Raw genomic sequence first — 19,645 nt, forward strand, 5'->3', positions numbered from 1 at the left:
CGATAACTTAATCGAAACTTTTCCATCAACGATGTGGTAGACAGCAAGCGTAGTAGTCACGATGTCATCCATTACACTCACAAAAAAAAAAAAAAAAAAAAAAAAAAGCTTTCCTTGTTATGTAAAGCAGCTCTACTTGGAAGCCTCAAATACAACTATAAAAAATAAAGAGGTCACCTTTAAGGGGTTGCCGTAGGATTTTGTTGCTCACTTACGGGCTCGTCATTATTGCAATGTTTAATACAAATAATGAATCAGCAATCAAATGTTTCTTTATGGTAATGTGACAATCCCGGATTAAACTCTTAGAAGGTTTCAACTTGGTCGGGTTCTCAGTCCTCCTTTTTCTTGATAACGCTGGGATCCAGGATTACTGGCAGGTTTCCTCTTCGTTCTCTTCCGAAAAAGGAAGTTATGATGTCCACGCCGCAGTTGACGGTCCTATCGGCATCCTCGGCGGTTCCCAATCTAGGGTTCACTTCAGCTAGGTCCAAAACTCGAAGCTGACCTGCGTACGAGGACGAAATAAGTAAAAAATAAATGTTTTACCATTTTAGTCTTTTACCTATGTTCTCGTTTGACGCAACAGGAAAGATGAGGCAGGGCTGGTGAGAGGCTCCCGCGAAAAGACTCGAGCCAAAGCAATGCGCTCTGTTAAGCCGAAAACACTAAGATCACGAAGTGGTACGTTAATTGGGCTAATTAGATCTTTTTATAAAAAATGTATAAATCGCTGAAAACAAGAAGGGCGAAGTAAGACATTACGTTGCGCAGTTACGAGCGCTCCTCTTGGTATCTTAATTTGTTTTTGTGAAGGTGTTTTCGGAACTTTATACTTAAAAAAAAAAATCTCCATGTATTGCTTTTCCATGTGTCAGAAACAAGTTCGTTTTGGAAAAACTCTGATCATATCGGGCAGTTTGGGGAACAGGTGCTCACAAATTGCTCACGGAGGCCCAGCGCAAATCAAACGACGCTTTTACTTTTTTCACTTCTGAATGTTTCGATTGCCTCTCTACTTTCCGCCCAGGGTGATAGAAATACTTCAGGTAGCGTAACGCTGTGCCTCCGCCAAAGAGCCACCGTGTCGAAAATTCGCACGCGACTCTTTCCCCTGTTGCCAGGGCGCGGCACAAGCAGGGAGGCTGAGGGCGCTGTCCTTTTATGAACATTACGTCCGCCGCGTGGTTTTAATTGGCTTTGTGTGGTTCTGGCGTATATTCTAGCCGGGACTCCCAAAACTTGCCGACAATGGGTGTGAAGTGTTTTGTGCCAGGGTACATCGCAGGATACGAGACGTGCACGGAGGAACTCTCCCTTTCTGCTACATGACAAAGAAGACGACTGCCTCAAGGATTAATAACGCCATCGCGCGCAAAGACCGTCTGCTGCAACCGACAGACTTCGTCTGCTAGAGGCATTTCGAGTCGAAGATTGTGACCAAAACGTGAGAAGCTTTCTACAACTGCCACGTTCTCGTAAGTGCAATGCGGAAAGCCGCTCTGGCAAAATACGCGGTGCCAACGACGTTCCCGGGCTACCCTAGCTACTTAGCAGAACAAAAAAATTGGCTGCATGTTTGAGCACTCTGCCAAACGCTACGAAATGCGGTAGCTTTACAGGAACAGTGTTGGTGAAAACAATTAGGAAAGAAAATGGTACGATGATGAGAGCGTTGTAATATGCCGTACAAGTATCGAGAACGACATCAACGACGGCGTCTCGGACGACGTCGAAGACGACGTCAAGGCGACGTGAAGAACGCCATCTGGGAAGACCTGAAGAATGGTGTCCACGACGAAGTCAAAGACGGTGTCTAGGGCGACGTCGAGGACGACCTCTAAACGACCTCAGGGACAACGTCTAGGACGACGTCCTACTGGACGCCGTCAAGAACGACGTCTGGGAAGACCTCAAGGACGACGTCCTAGAGTACTAGGTCAAGAACTACATCTAGAACGATCTCTAAGACGACCTCAAGTACGTCTTCAATACGACATCCAGGACGTCAGGTCACGTCATGCGAGTAACAGGCGTTAAGGGTGGCTCATACAGGTGCGTTTGTTTATGATTTCTCGCCTTATATTGTACGTGTGTCCGTATCGAGCACCTGCTCGATTTCATTAGTTGAACTACCATAAATTCAAGGAATTTACCCAGCAGCATTGAGTAACTTGGAATATATTTTTCTGCGACTAAGGACTCGGTTGTTCCTATTTGGTCTACAGTTGCTTGCACCCAGGTTCGAGCAAACGTTCGTTCTGATCGCCTTTCTCTGTTACAGCATGCATGTGAACTCAATGTCTAAACTTCCAATACCGTCTTAAACAGCATTTTTAGTCTGTCGTTCACAGCCACTTGGGTGTGTAACGGCTGAAAGGGCTGAGAGGACTGAAAGGCTAAAGGGTCTGCAGGGTTGAAGCGTGTGACAGACTGAAAGGTTTGATGGTCCGACGAGTTGAAGAGATTTGTAGTGCTGAGTGGTTTGATAGGCTGAAGCGGTTTGAAGCACTGAGGGTGTCCCATAACACGGGAAGCCGGAAGTGTTATTTTTAATAGAATAGGCCCATAACATAACTCTTATATATATTTTAGGCCTAATAAAGCCTAAAGTGCGCTTGAGTCTTAGGGCCTGCTGCGGATACACTCGAATGGTTATCATTCCACAGCCTAGCACGTACCTGTTTGTGTTTCAGGAATAAAGAAAGCGCGCGCTATACGCATGAACGCTACATATTACACCTGCCGAAAGCCTTTATGCATATATTTGAACCTTCAATAGCCTTACATATAACGCCAGTAATTTACCCCGCTGCTGAATGTGCAATATTTAACTGCCACGTTCAGTTCACCACGTGCCAAGGTTCGCTGATAGCTGCTAAGTGTTTTACCTCGCGCGTAGCAGACGGATGTCGTCGGCGCCATCTAATGGTGCGGGTGAAGAACGGGGACAATAGTGCCACGCGCCCTGAAACTTCGTTTGTCTCCCTCAGTTGTACTACAGCGTGGCCGCGTGGTTAAGTAGCCAAATCGGCAGCGCGCTTGGCTGGCACGCTCGTGGCTCGGGTTCGATTCAAGACACTGCCTGTCATTTTTTTATGAAAGTAAAAGATTCAACAAGCTTGATGAACCGTCTGCGTTGTTCATGTTTAGAATGCAGGGTTCGAGAACAATCGAGGAAGTATATTATAAACTCCTTGTGACGATAGGGCAACTCCGGTTGAAAACAAAACCAAAATGAATTATTGGTATCGCTTTAGTAGTACTAACTATGATCGCAGCCGAGAAGTTACGTCAAAGTGAAGCCATTTATTACACTAAAATAGAATTTCACGATGTGACCAGCTGCTCTTAAGCGGGTAGCGAGCGGGAGAGCTTTTATTCAAGGAAGACTGGCGCCGTATCACTGTGACATCATATAAGCTAGGAATCGCGGTTGTTTAGTTTTACCGCGCACCGCAGCAGGACAGTGATGTCACATCGACGCCGTACGGCTGATGATTAGTGTTGCAACACCTCTAACAGAAAATTTCGGTTTTGATGTAGACTTCCAAAACCAAACTTTCAGCCGTGATATATATAAAACTACATAATATCGAGAAAAATGTTATGCCTTGTAATTTAGAGACACTGCTTTAGATTAAAACCGTCGCAATCATAAATTCAGAACGTTTGACCGGAGTTGCCCTTTAAAACAAGCTTCACCGCGCCGAAAGATTTAGTCTCGCTCCAGGTCTCGACCCTGCTGTACGCCGCCATCAAAGCCCGCGACGCTAGCCTTCTTCTTTTGTGTCTTGGGTACCGGTTAGCACCATTAAATGTTTTGATATTTTTTCAGTCATGCGCCGCCTCATGAATTCAACTCGCTGTTCGTGAGTTCGTGATTCGTGGTTGAATGCGCTGAGTATAACACATGCAGCGAACCCCTGCGCAGGCTTAAAGGGCTAGACCGCTCCTCAGCGAAATAATATCTTTGGGGGAGGAACTCGACATACAAGCAGACCGCCAAATTCAAGGCAAGCCCCCAGAGTTCGACCAACTGCCAGCGAACGTCAAGACCAAAATGTCGACGAGACCAGCAACAAGCATCCAGTTGCTGCAGACATTGACCGCTTCATCCGTCCTCTTTATGCCTGTCGCCCTACGCAATCCGACACCTTTCTATGGCGAGGCCCACGAGAATGTGGAGGACTGGCTTCAGCAGTATAAACGCACAGCCCGTCACGTGATAACGAATAGACTACGGAACAGCGCCTCCAAAATCTCTAGTTGTCGCTTGAGAAAACCGCGAGGCACTGGTTTGAGAACCATGAGGCTTCGCATACGTCGTGGGACGCCGGCTTTACTGAGCTGAAGTGGACTTTCATAAACCGGCATCGTAGGCAGCGGGCCGAAGATCTTCTCCAGGCGAGGACTCAAGCACACAACTAAAGCGCCAACAACTTAGCTGAAGATGTTTTCTGTCTGAGTAGCCGTGAAAAACCCCAAGCCAACGAGGAAAACACTTTTTACGTGCTCTGTTCAAAGGCGTGAAGAGCAAAATCTTCGGCGGCCTCGTCCGCGACCTTCCTACGACAGTCGATGGGTTTGTTTGCCGATGCAACAAACATCGAGTGGGAGCTAACGGCCCAAGCGCGACACCATCATCGGATCAACGACATCTTAACTCTGGCATCGGCCCTCTCTGAGTTTAGCACCGGCACCGACGAGTTTCCAGAAATCATCCGGGACGTTGTTCGCCAAGAAGTCACGAACCTGCTGCCAGCTGCCGACTTCCTGGCGTCGCTGTCCTTCGCCAAAGTCGCGCGAGAACATCTTCAGGGTGCTATCGAAATAGAGGCTCCTGTGGACCCTGCACTGAGGCGAGCAACCGACGGTGACCTAGGCCGCAATAGAAATCTTGTTCGCAGCCAACATCTTAAAGCCACGATTACAATAAAATGATTCAGTGAATGTTTGTTAATAAATGTTTTCATCATCCCGGTCCCTGATGGTGCCCATTAGTTAATGGTCAGACTCACGCTATTAGCAGAATTAAAATTTGCGAAGATGAGTTTTCTTTTAATGTTGTACGCATATAATCTTGGCATTAGGCTTTCCATCCGCCCTTACGAGTTTCGTTTTACTAAGCTAAACACCATACATTTGGTGATGTCATATTAAAAGTTCTATCCTCGCTTTCATTCCAGATGTTTGTGCCCCACCTATGCCATCCGCAAGGCCAAGCGCATAACTCTTTTCAAGGAACCCCGTGCAAAGGTAAGGTATGCTGCCAGTGCGTTTTTCGTGACACGAGAGGGCTAGTCACTGTAACACTGCAGTGGTATAGGAGGAGAGGAACGGCTGATTCATATGAAATTTAATTTCGGGCAAAACATAGATATTTAGGGCAAATACAAAAATGATTATTTTAAGGTTCACATGTTTGAATCGAATAGACTTAAGTATAAACCTCTATGGTTTATACAGCCCATTGTACGTTCATGCAATCAAACAAAATACAGGGGTGTAAGAAACAAAGAAGCTGGAGTAGGCTACACATAGTAAGTTTGCCTTATTCAAGGGCTTCTTAAAGAATGCCACGAACACATTTGAACGCCATTATATTCCAACGGTTAAATGGTTATATCCTCATGTTTATAGAGGCAATTTTTTTTTACGTTGTTTACGCTTAGAAGCGTGCGCGCTCATGGCAGACGATTTTAGGAGAAACAATAACATACATATAATTTATATACTATTATATTCTATCAATCACATAATTATCACAAAAACGGCAAAGCGCGTATAAAAGATCATGGTTTCTATTGCCCTTGGGTACGTGGTATACATAGGTTGGCGACCTCAAAACAAATAAAAGCCGGGGGCCTCCTTGACAGAGTTTGAAGCACACAGGCAGATAAAAAAGGGCATTTTTTGTTTAGACGTTGACACCAGAAATGCTACGAGTTATGTCGATATATTTACCACAAAGACTCAACCATTTCTCCGACGCGTGCATTCTCGTATTCGCCGCCATACTCTTAAACGTAGATGCGGTGTTTTGTTTGATCAACGTAACTAGAGCTTATGTGTAGTATCTAGGAGATGGGTGGAGGATAGATAAAGAAAAGACTTGCCAGATCTGTGTACTTCTTCCGCTATAACCAGCGCTTCTCGCATCGAGAGACCACCAATTTCTGCAACGAAAGTGACATGAGAAAATAACATCGTTTTCTATCTTTCTTTCCTGGTGTTATTGAACGCATATTCTATGCGAAATAGTAAGGGCACCAGATCGGCTGCACTTTTAAGATAGAACTTGCTTGCGTGAACTCTTTATTCTGATTTACGGATCGTCAAATCCAAAGGCCGTGTCTGTCACTAAGCCTGAAACTCAAATGTGACAAATGTACGCTGAAAAGAGCAGTACGTAGGCGACATAAACTCGAAGCTTCAAAATACCTCACTTAAAACAAACACAGCAGCCAAAAACTAACACTGTTTCTTCTCACCATCCAGGAAAATAAAAAAAATTGATTGATGGTTCCAGAAAGAAACTGATTTTTAATATATAATTCGAAATGTTTACAATATTGCAAAAAAAATGTACAATGTACGCCATATTTTAGTCATAAAAATAATAATTGTAGACATTAGTGTTGAAAGTAAACATCTTCGACAGAAATCTGTCTGGTTTGGGGAACAATTCGAGAAAAAGAAAACTCAAACCAAAAGTTTAGAAACAACAGCTCCCAACGTTTCGGGGTCGACGTTTCGGGGTCACCCCTGAAAAAGAAGTCAAGTCGACCCCGAAACGTTGGGAACTGTTGTTTCTAAACTTTTGGTCGGAGACATTAGTGTTCCGTTTTATATTATATATACGTTTTGCTTAAGTTATGTTTCGCCAAAGTCTGACATATGTCTCTGCGGTTCAATGATCAATTTACACACGGACTTAAAATCCCACAATGTAGCTCCAACCAAAACACCTAACCCGACATTTCGAAACCAACTCGGTTTCTTCTTCAAGGTTGACTGAAAGCACGCTGAAGAGCAGCAGCTCCTCTTGTTCTTCAAATTTGGCATTCGAACAGGTTAGGAGCTGCTGCTGTTCCGTCTGCTTTCAGTCACCCTTGAAGAAGAAACCGAGTTGGCTTCGAAAGGTCGGGTTTCCTTTCGAGTTTTTGTTGGAGCCACATGGACTTGTCTCCTTACACTGACCACAGCGGTTTGCTCTCACTCAATATGCATTGGAAACGCCGCGTAACTCTTATCGGTATAGAACAATATTGTGTAATGCTTTAGCGCGTACTGTTTCTACTGAAAAACCATTAAATATTGAATAATCAACAATCTTTTCAATTTAAGAGGAAAAAAGATGCGTGCCATTTGTATGACTATTCTTTAAGAATACTGTAACAATGGGAGTGTATATGCTACAAGGTTTTGATGTAGAACGTGCTGCAGTGGAACGTCCCGATAAGCTTATAAAATATTCAATATCAGGCATAGCTGTGGCACACTACTTTAATATTGAACAATATATCTCACATAATCGAATTTTCATTCTTATTATTGAGACTGCGCCACGATCACCTGTGGTAGTGAAACGGTTATGATGATAATGCAATAAATGCATAAGTTCAAGCGAACTGGACAAGAATAACGTAAAAAATCAATGGAGAAGGGGACAAAATAGACAAAGGACAAAATACAAATATTCTGTTTGTGTTTGTCCATTGTTCCTCTTGTTCCACTTCTGTGGTGACAATATTCGTGAAACGGTGTTACAACGCTTCACGCTCATTTGGTTTTAACGTGTCACTTTTGGGCTAACCTTCTGCAGAACAGAGGCTACAAAATAAGGAATGCATTTCTGTAATAATATTTCTCATCTTTTATGCAGAATGTAATATAAAAAGCCAAATAACCAATCCGAAAATTAAGAACCATAAATCCAACAAGTCTCAGGATAGCGTTCTCAAACTTCGTTGCATTTTAAATATTCAGCAGTTTCCGGATAGCCTGTGAGCAAGAAAAAGTTATTCACTTCAATTACAGGCGAAATATATGCAAACTTTCTGTACATTACCGGGAGTTCCGGTGCTTGGAACAATAAGCTTATCGATCGAGTCTATGTCGAAACTGACGTGGACGGATCTGGTACCCCTGTAAAAGGAAGATAACGGATTATTGTGCATTGACACACATTCGTTTACGAGAAGCTTTTTTTGAAAATTATTTTTCTGCTTCATTTGTTGTGAGTCATTGCAATGTCCCAAACGTCGAGTTGTATCAATATAAATGAAACCTCTAGATATGCACATCAATCTGGTGTTACAATTTCCGTCTCGCCCACACTACCGACTTCGAAAATTTTGATTCCTTCGTTTTATATACTCCGCGACACAGTTAGCGCTGACAAACCATCACCGTTTTTTTAAGTATTAAAGGATTCGCAAAACAAACTGCCATGGTGGTGGGAGTTGCTCAGTTGGGGTATTACCTAAATGGTAAATTTTGAAGCCAGCCACTCCTCCTTCAAAGTAAGATGCGAAAAAAGCGTCAAACTCGTGTTCGCGCTAACAGTGTCGCGCAGTGTGCATTAGATCAGTCTTGGGTAAGTTACTTTTAAAAAGTAATTCGTTACAGTTACAGTTACTTTCAGAAAAAAAGTAGTGAAGTTACCGTTACAGTTACCGCAACAAAAAAGTAACTCGTTACAGTTACAGTTACTTTTAAAAAGTAACGACGTTACTTTTCAGTTACTTTTTCTATAACACAAAAAATAATTAGGAGAAACTTGAAAACGCTTTTCACCAAGTTTATTTGCATAAAATTAAAAAAGTGTGTTTTTTACTTCGTATTGTAAGTTGGCAGCAGTTGACTCTCGAAATTAGTTTCTGAAAGTTTCCCTTGTTTGATAACGAACAGGTCCCTGCCCTTGTTGAACAGCCGCTCGTCTAACGCGCTGGATGGGATTGCAGTGTTGTTTCGCCGGAAAAGGTTTTTGATTGCCGGGTAGGCGGTGAGGCAATAGAGTGCCGTTTTCTGCGGTCAAGGTGTTAGTAACCTCCTCCACGTCAGCAAAATACTCTCTGTACGCCGGCCATGGTAGTTTTTCTTTATTCTTATCAACATTCATATCCTTCGTAGCACTAGCTTATTGCTGGCTCGTTGACGGTTGCGCTGGGTTCATACAGTCCCTGGACATATTTCAGCTTGTACCCGGCAAGCCAGAAACAAACCCCGCGCAAACAGCAGTAAATTTTGCCTCGACTGTTGACACTACACCGGATTAATGGCGCATATCAAAATACGAAACATGCGCAGTGCGGAGTGGCGGCGCTAATCAAAATACAAAACATTCGCAGTGCCCTCCGCGTGTATTGTTGTTTCACGTTTGATTCACCCGATTAAAAAGCGTTTGCGCAGGAAAAAAAAAACCGCAAAAGAGATAGTTCTTCAAGACACTAAGATGCAAGTGTTCAGTCACAAAGTACAAGCACTGTGCTAAAGATAAATACTTTTTTTTTTCACCGAACCTACACATGGCTATATTCGGGTCGTGACTGGCGAGAAAAAACGTATTCACAAGTCTGTGCAAAAAATAACTTGACACTCGAAATGTCGGAAGAGACAATTTGGAAAGCGCAAAAAAGGGCTAAATTGTACTCGTTCAGTGATATATTATACATGAAAAACTGGAAAGTAACGACAAATGTAACGTCGTTACTTTCATCGTTACCTCAGAAAAAAGTAATAGAACTACAGTTACAAGTTACATTTTTAAAAAGTAACTCGTTACAGTTACAAGTTACCAAAAAAATAACGAAATTACAGTAACGCGTTACTAGTAACGCGTTACTACCCAAGACTGCATTAGATTAAGCATTTGAGCATAACGCTGAAGCACACGCTTCCTTGAGTATTAATGTTATGTCGAGATTAGCTTGTTGCCTTTGCTCAGTTTTGACGGCGTGCCGCACACGGTAAAAATTAATACTTTACGAAGAGAATACGTTCTACTCTGTTCATTGAACGTACCTAAATACCGGATTTGGAATGACAACACAGACAGCTTTTTCCGATGATTGTGCTATATCGAACGCTGTCCAAGACGATAGATGGCGCAACCTACCCCCCCCCCCCCCCCCCATATATGAAGTAAAAATCACCCGAAGTTGTGAGCGTCCAGCCGCTCCAACTACTCGAAATCCGTAGCAAAATCATAAGACTTTCATGAAGTAACGTGTCATGAAGACATGGTCGGGAGAGGAATTGCGTTACTGTTGCGTATAAATGAACGCTGCGTCGATCGCTTAAGGTAAGTATTTAATCTACAGAGCATAGCAAAGGCAGGTGATAATAAAAATATTCTATAGAATAAAAATCGTGTATAGTTCATAGTTATGTGAGGTTAAACGTAGTGGTTTCATTGGTTTTATTTCATTATCATTGTCAAATCATTAAATACGTTAAAAGGGCTGCTAGATGCTCGCATAATTTATTATATAGCGCAGAGATGATAATTTATAACATACAAACATCTATGTTACCGAGAGCTTAAGCAATGAAAGGTTTGAACAGTATTCCCCCTCCCTGCTTTGTAATTTTTATTCGGTATTATTCTCGAATAATGCCGCACCGTTTCTAGTGATAGAGTCATACCAAGACGTTAGGGACTCCCCATGCACTCTAGTTTATACCCTGTAACAGGTGTGTAAAATACAAATCGCACGTGAACACTGCCAGTGAGTTAACTGCAGGCGTAGTTTTGGTTAAAAATTTCGCTAAAGTACGTTGGTAAGTATAGACCTCCGTGAATGTGGTTTGCAATTATCACTTACTGCGGAATTCTTATAGCGACGAATATTTAATGAGCGTAGAGTTATCAAATTTGCAAATAGTGAAATGTCGCTCCTAGTATACATACCCAGGGTTTATTTGCCTTAGCACCAGTCGAATAACTTCGGTGATGCCGATCCGGTCGACGTCTTCCATACTGTAGAGTGTTATTCCCAGCTTATCCATGAAATATCTACAAAATATGTACCTATAACTTGCTATTCATTTGAGCCACAGGATGCTCACTGACAATCCTGGATAACAGACCGCTGCCGCAAAATCCTCTTCCTGATATACAGCTTCTTGCACTCATGTTCGGTTATTTTTTCTTCTTCCAGTAAATTGCAGTCTGATACGTAAGCTATAATTCGGGTGCGTCCAGAAGTCTTGTTCAACTGGGAAAAGTGTGTTGAAACTAGGGCACACATGTCAGGTTTGAATTAAGCTTGCGGTTTGTAAATGCACTGCGTGAAATATGTCAGCTATGTCAATTTTTACCAAATAAAACCTTTTTTCTTCCAATTAGCGCACATGAAAAAAGCTTGAATAAAAAAAGTACTAGATTTTAGGGGGACGCAGGAATTTAGCCACGAGAGCAGTGTAAAGCATCAAGAGTGGTTAATGCATTTTGTGTGCTACTTTATAATTAATCTTGGAGCCGCGTTTCTTTTTCCATATATTTTGGCGAGGGGGGGGGGGGGGGGGGGAGCTGGCGTGTTTATTTCGGCATTATTTTTTCCTTATATTCGGTGTTGTTTTTTTTTGTCTATAATTTTGTCGGAAAACAAATCCGGGATTATCGAGGCTCATATCGAAGAACGTAGGACACGGGATTAGGATTGCCCGACCTCTAGGAAACACGGGGTCGCCCCAAGTACACGGGAAACTTCCCGGTAGGAACAAGAGATGGAAGCTGTATAAGTGGTGAGGTTCCAGAGAAAAAAATCTGCCTCGCGTACAGTTCAGCGCGGGCTCTGTTTTGAGGGAACATAAATAAGACTGGTTAAATGTTAGTTCTTCTTTTTTATGTAGCAGGGGATTTTCAAGTTCAAGATTAGCTCTAAATGGAGCTTTCGTTTTTCTTCCATTTTCGCAAAGCGCCGTCTCAAAAGTTTATTTGTTTGAGTATATCGGTCCCTACCCCCCCCCCACACACACACACACAGAGTTAAAGGGAAGTAAAACCCTTTAAACTACAAACAATATATTGACAAGAAACAAAGTTTAGATTACCTTTCGTAAGGGTCAATGTTTCTCAGAGCAATGTAGGCGAAATTGTCTTTTCGAACACTGAAAGAATATTCAGCTGTAAATTGGTGACGTTTTGCGTATTATGGTGTTTTACACTGTCTACTCATAAAATTGTGAAAAAAAAATTTTAAAAGTTCGTGTTTATGAGCATATGGTTAAATTCGAGCAGTTACAAAATCTCTTGAATAGGCCTCATAGTCACTATTAACAAACCCATATTTGTCACTTCACACCGCTATTCAGCTTTCGACACGTGTATTGTGCTCACATGTTTGTTATGTGACGATATCTCGATGGTTGTCTTTTAACACATAAGATGCGTTCACACAGAAAAGAGAAAAGAGGTTGCCACACAGGACCTCCCAACCCTGTCATTGTCGGCGTAGTCTCGGGATATCTCGCGTTTGTTCAGAGGGCACGGGTATTCTTTTATTCGTCCGCTATGTGCATCCTTACTTGGCGATCGTTCGTGATAACACATGCACACCGACATGACCGTTTTTAGTGATTTAACGTAGATAATTATAGTTACATACGATCAAACTAAAGTTGTATGCATTGCTGCGGGAGGCATGATCTCGGGCGACCAGCCTTAGACGGTATATAAGGTCAACTTTATACCCGTGTTATTGTGCAAAATAATGCGCAAAAACGCGTAGCGCGGAGAAACGCCAGCACTTCTTTACCTTTGATGGCGCTGCACACAGCTTGTGTGATACCGTTTTTGAAGGGGAACGGTTATATTCCGTAGTCATTAGCGCAAACAAAGCATGCACAAGTCACGTTCGGGGTGATGGCTGTACTGCAGGCACACGCTGCCAAGGTTGTGGTTGGATGGCGGCTTTCGCGTGAATAATGAATGATTGCTGCACGGCGTCGCACAGGTCAAGCATCGCACGCACTCTTGACATCGAAATCCTACCAAGCAAGTTTGGATTGGAACAGATCCCTCGAAAGCTGCGCCTTTACGCGTTGCTTGTGCATCGAAAATAACAAAAGAGCAAAACAAGCCCTAACCTAAGGCGACACATCAGGTTTAATCTCCTGCAGACTGGCTCACGCGCGAGCGTCGACGGATAAATTGTGCGCGGGGACGCCATCCCCCACCGTTGTCTTACCTGAAAAACACTTTTTAATAGAAAAAAAAAAGCAAAAATCACAACCCTCGAATCGCGTCTTGGTTCTGTGTGAATGGGCCTTTATTTAGTGTGTATAATTATTTTGATTAGAACATGCTAATGCTATGCAGTGTTATCATCCTGATAAAATAGTGATATTAGCCCATAATTGAACGTAGAGGAGAGCTTATAATATTCGACGATTGGGAGATTTGAGACAATGGTTTTATAAATCTGTTTCTTGTTGATTCTCTAAACCCATTTTATTATATATCGCTTCTCATTGAAATTTAAATTCTTTTTTCTTTACTACTTTTGTAAGGTGTATGACGGAATGTATCAAACAAAACTTATTTAATCATTATAGTAATAAATAAAATCTACGGTTTTCCAGAAGAGTTTACCCGAATAGAACTATAACGTAAACAATGAAAGTAACGGCTCACCAAGGTTGAATCCATTCCATACCTTCGGGCTTCCTTAAGAAGGGCTCCATTTCGCGAAGGAGAAATGCTACAGGCATTCCATGTATGTGCCCTAGTAACGAATAACTTAGAAGTAAAGTGATCGCCAAAAAGTTAGTGTGTTAATTGATTAAGGGTAAGACACTTGAGGCCTTAATCTGGACACTTGGCGAAAAATTCGGCGAGAAATCTCGCGGCCGTGATTGGCCAACTCCGTACTTGACCTTGTCGCCGGCCAATCAGAGCCGCCAGATTTTTCGCCGTATTTTTCGCCAAGTGTCCAGATTAGGGCCCTTGGTATCGTTTAATAGCATTTTTTATTTATTTTACTTTGTTTAGAGGTGTGCCCCCAATGTCAATATAATGATAGGGCAACTAAATAAAAAATATTAGATTTTAAAACTCAAGAAGGCTGAGAAAGGTCCTAGTATGATTTTCAACATAACCAATTTCCATCCCAAGGTGCTCTAACAACGTTTGGTCAAGTATTATTGTCAATTGATTAAAATTAGTTACAATAAATTTTATTAAAATTAATAATAATATTAATCAATATGATATATTATCGGTCCGATTAAGAAACAAAACACCAAAAGCAATCCTTCCTTATATTGGAAACGGGAATAAAGCATATACATTTTTTGGAAACAACACTTTCATGATCTGTAAGGTACATCATGTTGTATTTTATATCAGTTCAAAATAAATTATGCACCATACTGGGTGTATCAAGGAGCGGCCAGGCTCTTTAAATCGACCGTTAAATTCGGTTTCTGAACCTATCGCGTTTCGATTTTGCAGAGCGTTGGGCACAGGTGGTGCATTTTTTCTATAAAATTCGCAAAGAGCGAGCTTAGGCTTAACTCCTATGGAAACGCAGTGAAGCCACCGGTTTTCAAACCATAGGGCGCCCTATGGTTGGAAGACCGGTGGCTTCGCTGCGTTTCCTTAGGAGCTAAGCCTTTTTCTTTTTTTTACATTTTCCTCAGATAAGCTCGCTCTTGGCGAATTTCATAGAAAAAATGCACCACCTGTGGCCAACGCTGTACAAAATCGGAACGCGATAGGTTAAGAAACCGAATTTAGCGGTCGATTTAAAAACCTGGCTGCTCCTTGATACAGCCAGTAGTTCACGCGATAAAGTTTTGCAGGAGACTACTACAGCGTAGGAGAAGGTACAAAATGTTAAGTACATATTCAGAGTCAAGAAAGTTAGAAAAAGGAAAAAAAACGTGTCTGAAATGCATATATTGATTTAGGTTTATGTGCATATAATGTCATTTTACAAAAGACATGCTGTGAAACTCGTCACCTTTGGGGCAGTGCCCAGGCACTGTCATTAATCCACGCGTTATGGAGGGAATATTAGATCTATTGGTATACGCATTTTATTGGGCGGTAGCTTGCGCCACTTAACGTCGGAACTCAACGCAAGTTCCAAAAAAAAACTTGTTTGGCGTTTCAGAAGCGTTTTTTTTTAATTATTTTGTTTGATGCGAAACAACCATGATGTAGCAAATGCGCACTAAAGAAGAACCTTATTATTTTACGTAAGAGTCTGCAGGAATTCAGTTGTTTAACTTATAATGAGATGCATCTTACCACTTGAAGTGGAGAGAGGTGTATTAATGTCGCCGTGGGCGTCAACCCAGAGAAGAGAGATGTTAGAATCCACGGACATTGCGTGAGCAATAACGGTTCCAATAGACATAGTGTGGTCACCGCCAATATTTAAACTTAGCGAGCCTGAGCTTAGGACCTTGGCGACGGCATTTTTGACCTGGAAGAGGAAGTCGGAATTTTTTTAGGTATCTATTTATTTCAAGAATATTAAGCACCATCAATTACATTAGTACAAGATTTCTAAAACAAATCCTAATTAAATTTTTAAAAAAACTACTACACACGTAGTATTGAGTTACATGCCTTTTGTTTAGTGAGCTCTTCATGTCTTATTGTAATTTCGCTTAGAATGTTTCGATATTGTTTTGCAAAGTACTATTTGAGAAACAGGTTGAAAAATATTTCATATTGTACGGCAAAACTGCTGTAACTAGAGGTCATTCCATGCAGGAATATTCCATTATTATCAAATTATTAGGAATATATTTGAATGAAGGTTATTAACTAGATCGGATGGTCATAGAATGAAGCACAGCCAAGAAAAAAACCCACTGAACTCGCGTTTCAAATTGTACAAATTAGGAAAAATATTGAAATCCTTGTTCACTCTTGGCTTACAAGACAAATTTGTGAGGTTAGGGTGTACTAGAGAAGAATCGCTGGAATTGTTTTTTGAAACTTATCTGATAGGTTGCGTGAGTGTGCCTTATAAAGTCTTGTTTGAGGCACTTGCTGGCTTAAATATTGACTGCATAGAGGTCCAACATTGGAACCAGTGCACGGTTTGATATTGAATGGGGTTCAACTTTCGCGAAATGTAACGTAAGTCCAACAATTGTGCGATGCTTGGGTGACACTATAATATATAGAGTTTTGTTTTGTTTCCAGTAAGCGGAGTGTTGGTGAACATGAAAGAACCTAAGTGTGCTTGTTTGTCAGATAGCTGTAAAAATAGTTTGCTAAACAGTTGTGTAAACATTTTCTTTTATAATTAGACAAGGACAGCAAGTGACCGTTTTGTACATTCTACCTGAATAGCACAAACTTGCATGCAGGCTTTACTTTAATAATTTACTTAATCTCACTTGAACCACGACAATAATGCAAAAGATTTTGTATTGAATTCTTACATTTTTTTTTAAATTTGATGTTACCTTGTGTTTATTTTTAACGAATATATATTAGGATTGTTCGGTTGAGCACATTGACGGCCACAAACAATTTGGTTGAACAACTTGCCCAGCGTAATGTGGAAATTCGTATGAGATTTTCATCCTCAAGATTGAGCGACATTCACCTTCAGCGAAGTATTGTGATATTTAGATTACCGGATCTGCAGTCATTGCTATATTTCTAGAAAAAGAAAATATACGGGATATTTTAATACTAAATATTAATAATTCAAACCCCAAGAACAGCTGCGTTCTGGTTCTAGGCACGAAATATTTTTTGTGTACCGGACCTTATAAATAAACTTGAATTTCTGCCCCCTTGTGGACAAAAGTAATATTTCAGAGGAATTTAATGCATCTACTATGAGCACGCATCTGAATTAAAGCATTATATGACGAACTTTGTTTTATTCCTCAAAAGAATAAAAAAACAAAATTCAGCAGTGTTTCCCCTAAAATGTTGTTAGATTAAAAAATAAAACGGTGTTTGTAAGAAGGTAGTTACCTGATAAGGTTTGTTGTAAAATAATTATATGATATTAGTGTGTTTAAGCGCATTAAGCTGGAACAGAAGCTTGAAAATGATTTAACACAATTAACACACTTGTCCCTTTTTTTGTATGTATGTAGGCATGTATGCGTGCATGCATGCATGTATCTATGTATGCATGTATGCATGTGTGCATGCATCCATGCATCTATATATGTATGTATGTATGTACCTCTATATCTATACATTTTTTATATACAGGGTGTTTTTTTGTTCTTGAAGATTTGTTGAAAATGAAAAGCCATGAAGCTGCACTTACACGGTTTGTGCGAGTGAGTTATACGTCCAGGGGGACATTATGTGTGTGGCTAGTCTTTGCGATAAGTCGGCCAATTAATTAATATTCACTAATCAACTTTTTAACTAGTGAAAATAGACATATGGTTCAATTATAAAATTGCTGAGCGTCGTCCAAAACCCTTAAATGTTTCATTTTCAGAAAGACTTTCAGCGCGTGAGAAGCGAAGTAGTGCACTGAGTAGCACTACTACGCTTGCACCTTTGCATTTAATTGCATTATAATAATAACCTTAAAATGCAAGCATTTAGCCCTTGGTGGTATTAGACTACTGGCAGCTGATAAAACCTGTTTGCTATACGCACGTCTAACCCTTGGTTAGCTCAGCTGGTACAGCGCTCAGCTGGAAATGGAGACATTCCGTTTTCGATACTCGGACCAGGCGGATTTTTTCGGGCGCGCTCCAGTCACCTAGCTCTGTTTGGAGATTTATGTTTGTCCTCTCTCCCTCTTGTTCCCCTTCTCCAGGGATTATTTTCGTCAAAGATAATAAATTCTGTCAACCCTAGCGGCATTGACACCAAATCTACATGGTCACTTAGCTGGACACAAGCAGTATTGGACGGCAGAGCCGTATATGTAGAGAGTTTGGCCATTCGTTGGGAAGTATAGGAGACAAATGAGGAGGCGCCATTGGCCGAAAGCGGGCTGGGCGTGTTCCAGGGCGTCTTCAGAAATTCGAATGTGACCAACCAGAAGCCGGAAATAATACCCTGGCGGTGGTCGCGAGAAACAAACCTGATAACTTCATTGGAGTAACTCTCGATGACTGAAAATACGGTACACGTGATGTTTTAATCACGCTCATCAAAAATGATGGTGGAAGAGTGCGACTAGCGGAACGATCGACATAATCTGTACGCCAAACGCCGAGGGCCGGGAATCTGCCGTCCGAGCGATCACACTCTGTCCGCGCAAAACAGAGTTGAGCGGCGCATTCGTTTTTTGCATCTTTCTGTGTGATCATGATCGAAACAACACGTGGAAATTATTTTCAACAACAAAGAGTTACTACACTTCACTCTTACGCACTTATTAAAACCATATACGAACATAGACCTTCGATCAGAACTGTTTCTCGCTACCACCGCTAGGAGATTCTTTTCGGCTTCTGGTTGATTGAGAGAGCATGCCAAGCCCTCTTTCTGAGTCTGGTGCACGCCCTGGCTCTGCCCGCGCCTCCCATTGACCAAACTCTCTACATATACGGCTCTGTTGGAAGGTTGTCTAGTCTTTTACTAACTATGGTACGCAAATGTTGCGATATATCAAACGAAAACTGCTCAATTACCTTCTAGAAAACGAAATGTGCATTGACACTATCTGCTTCAAAGCTTTGAATTTTTTAATCTGTTGCAGTGATTCACCTACCCCACTCAATTGAATCTTTAAATTCGTTTGTTCAACGTAAAGTGCACTCTTTTGTGCACTTTATGTCTCTGTGTTTTTCGTATTCCTCGCCTCCTAGGGCTGCGTTTCAATCTGTTTAAATTATTAAGGACTGTCTAGTAATTTCGCGCACATTTTTTCTGCACTGCCATTTTTGGTGGCCGAGGGCTGGTCAGCCTCCTTTGAGACTTTTCCCTTCGTTCCGCCCTGCTTCATGAAAATGAAATATTATTCTTATTCACCAGCACACGTGAGCTGCGAAACTATTTTCTTTTAAAAAAACGTTTTGTTTTATTGCTTCGTTTTCCTCCTGACGGAAGTTTTCTTTATACTTTAAATAAAAAGAGCAGCATCATTTTTGTCATTATTGTTCGCATACTACAAAAACTGCAGCGAATTGAAAACATTGAAAACAATCTGAGGGAAATCGCCTCATTGCGTATTCGTGTGTATTTATGCGTGTATTCATGAGTACGTCTGTTTGATGTATAAATCTCTCAATGTTTTTGTGTGTGTTTTTTTTTAATTTTTTCTTTTTACAGCGGAACTGTTAAAGGCTAGGTTCCCCGGGATCGTGTCCGTGTATGTCTAAACAAACCTACCTGGACAGCTATCGCCATCCATAAGCGACGGCGGCAAGCACACAACCAGTATGGTTTCCGCCGTCGCTCGTAGATGGCGGCAACCTTTCCAGCTATAATAGAAGAATGGATAGTTGGGCGCGTTGGTGAAAATTCATCGTAGGAAACAGCGCAAAAAACAGAAAACGACGAAGAAGCAGCACGCGGTGTATCGAGTACAGCTCCGCTGGTCTTCCTTCATCACGAGAGTGGAAAGGCTGAACGTTTGTTTCTCTGTTTTTTGTCTCCGTTGTGTGTTTGCAAGGGGGCTCGGACCACTAAAACTGCCCAGACAGGATTTTCCCGTGTGGATATGTACGTATGTTTAAT

The 19,645-nt window shown here is 41.5% G+C and overlaps 1 protein-coding gene across 1 annotated transcript in view; it reads right to left on the reverse strand.

Annotated features, from left to right (window-relative positions):
• Positions 1–332: 332 nt before the first annotated feature.
• LOC8037682 (arginase-1) overlaps positions 333–19,645 on the reverse strand; it is a 71,787-nt gene continuing 52,474 nt past the window's right edge. The window contains exons 4-10 of the mRNA XM_029985305.2: positions 15,266–15,443; positions 13,646–13,736; positions 12,064–12,120; positions 10,919–11,023; positions 8,075–8,151; positions 6,120–6,179; positions 333–508 (exon numbers count right to left, since the gene is read on the reverse strand). Of these exons, the coding sequence (XP_029841165.2) occupies positions 333–508; positions 6,120–6,179; positions 8,075–8,151; positions 10,919–11,023; positions 12,064–12,120; positions 13,646–13,736; positions 15,266–15,443 (744 nt within the window). The remainder of the gene's footprint in view (positions 509–6,119; positions 6,180–8,074; positions 8,152–10,918; positions 11,024–12,063; positions 12,121–13,645; positions 13,737–15,265; positions 15,444–19,645) is intronic.

This window comes from Ixodes scapularis, unplaced genomic scaffold (genome assembly GCF_016920785.2).
Source record: "Ixodes scapularis isolate PalLabHiFi unplaced genomic scaffold, ASM1692078v2 PGA_scaffold7__128_contigs__length_106722199, whole genome shotgun sequence".
NCBI lineage: Eukaryota > Metazoa > Arthropoda > Arachnida > Ixodida > Ixodidae > Ixodes > Ixodes scapularis.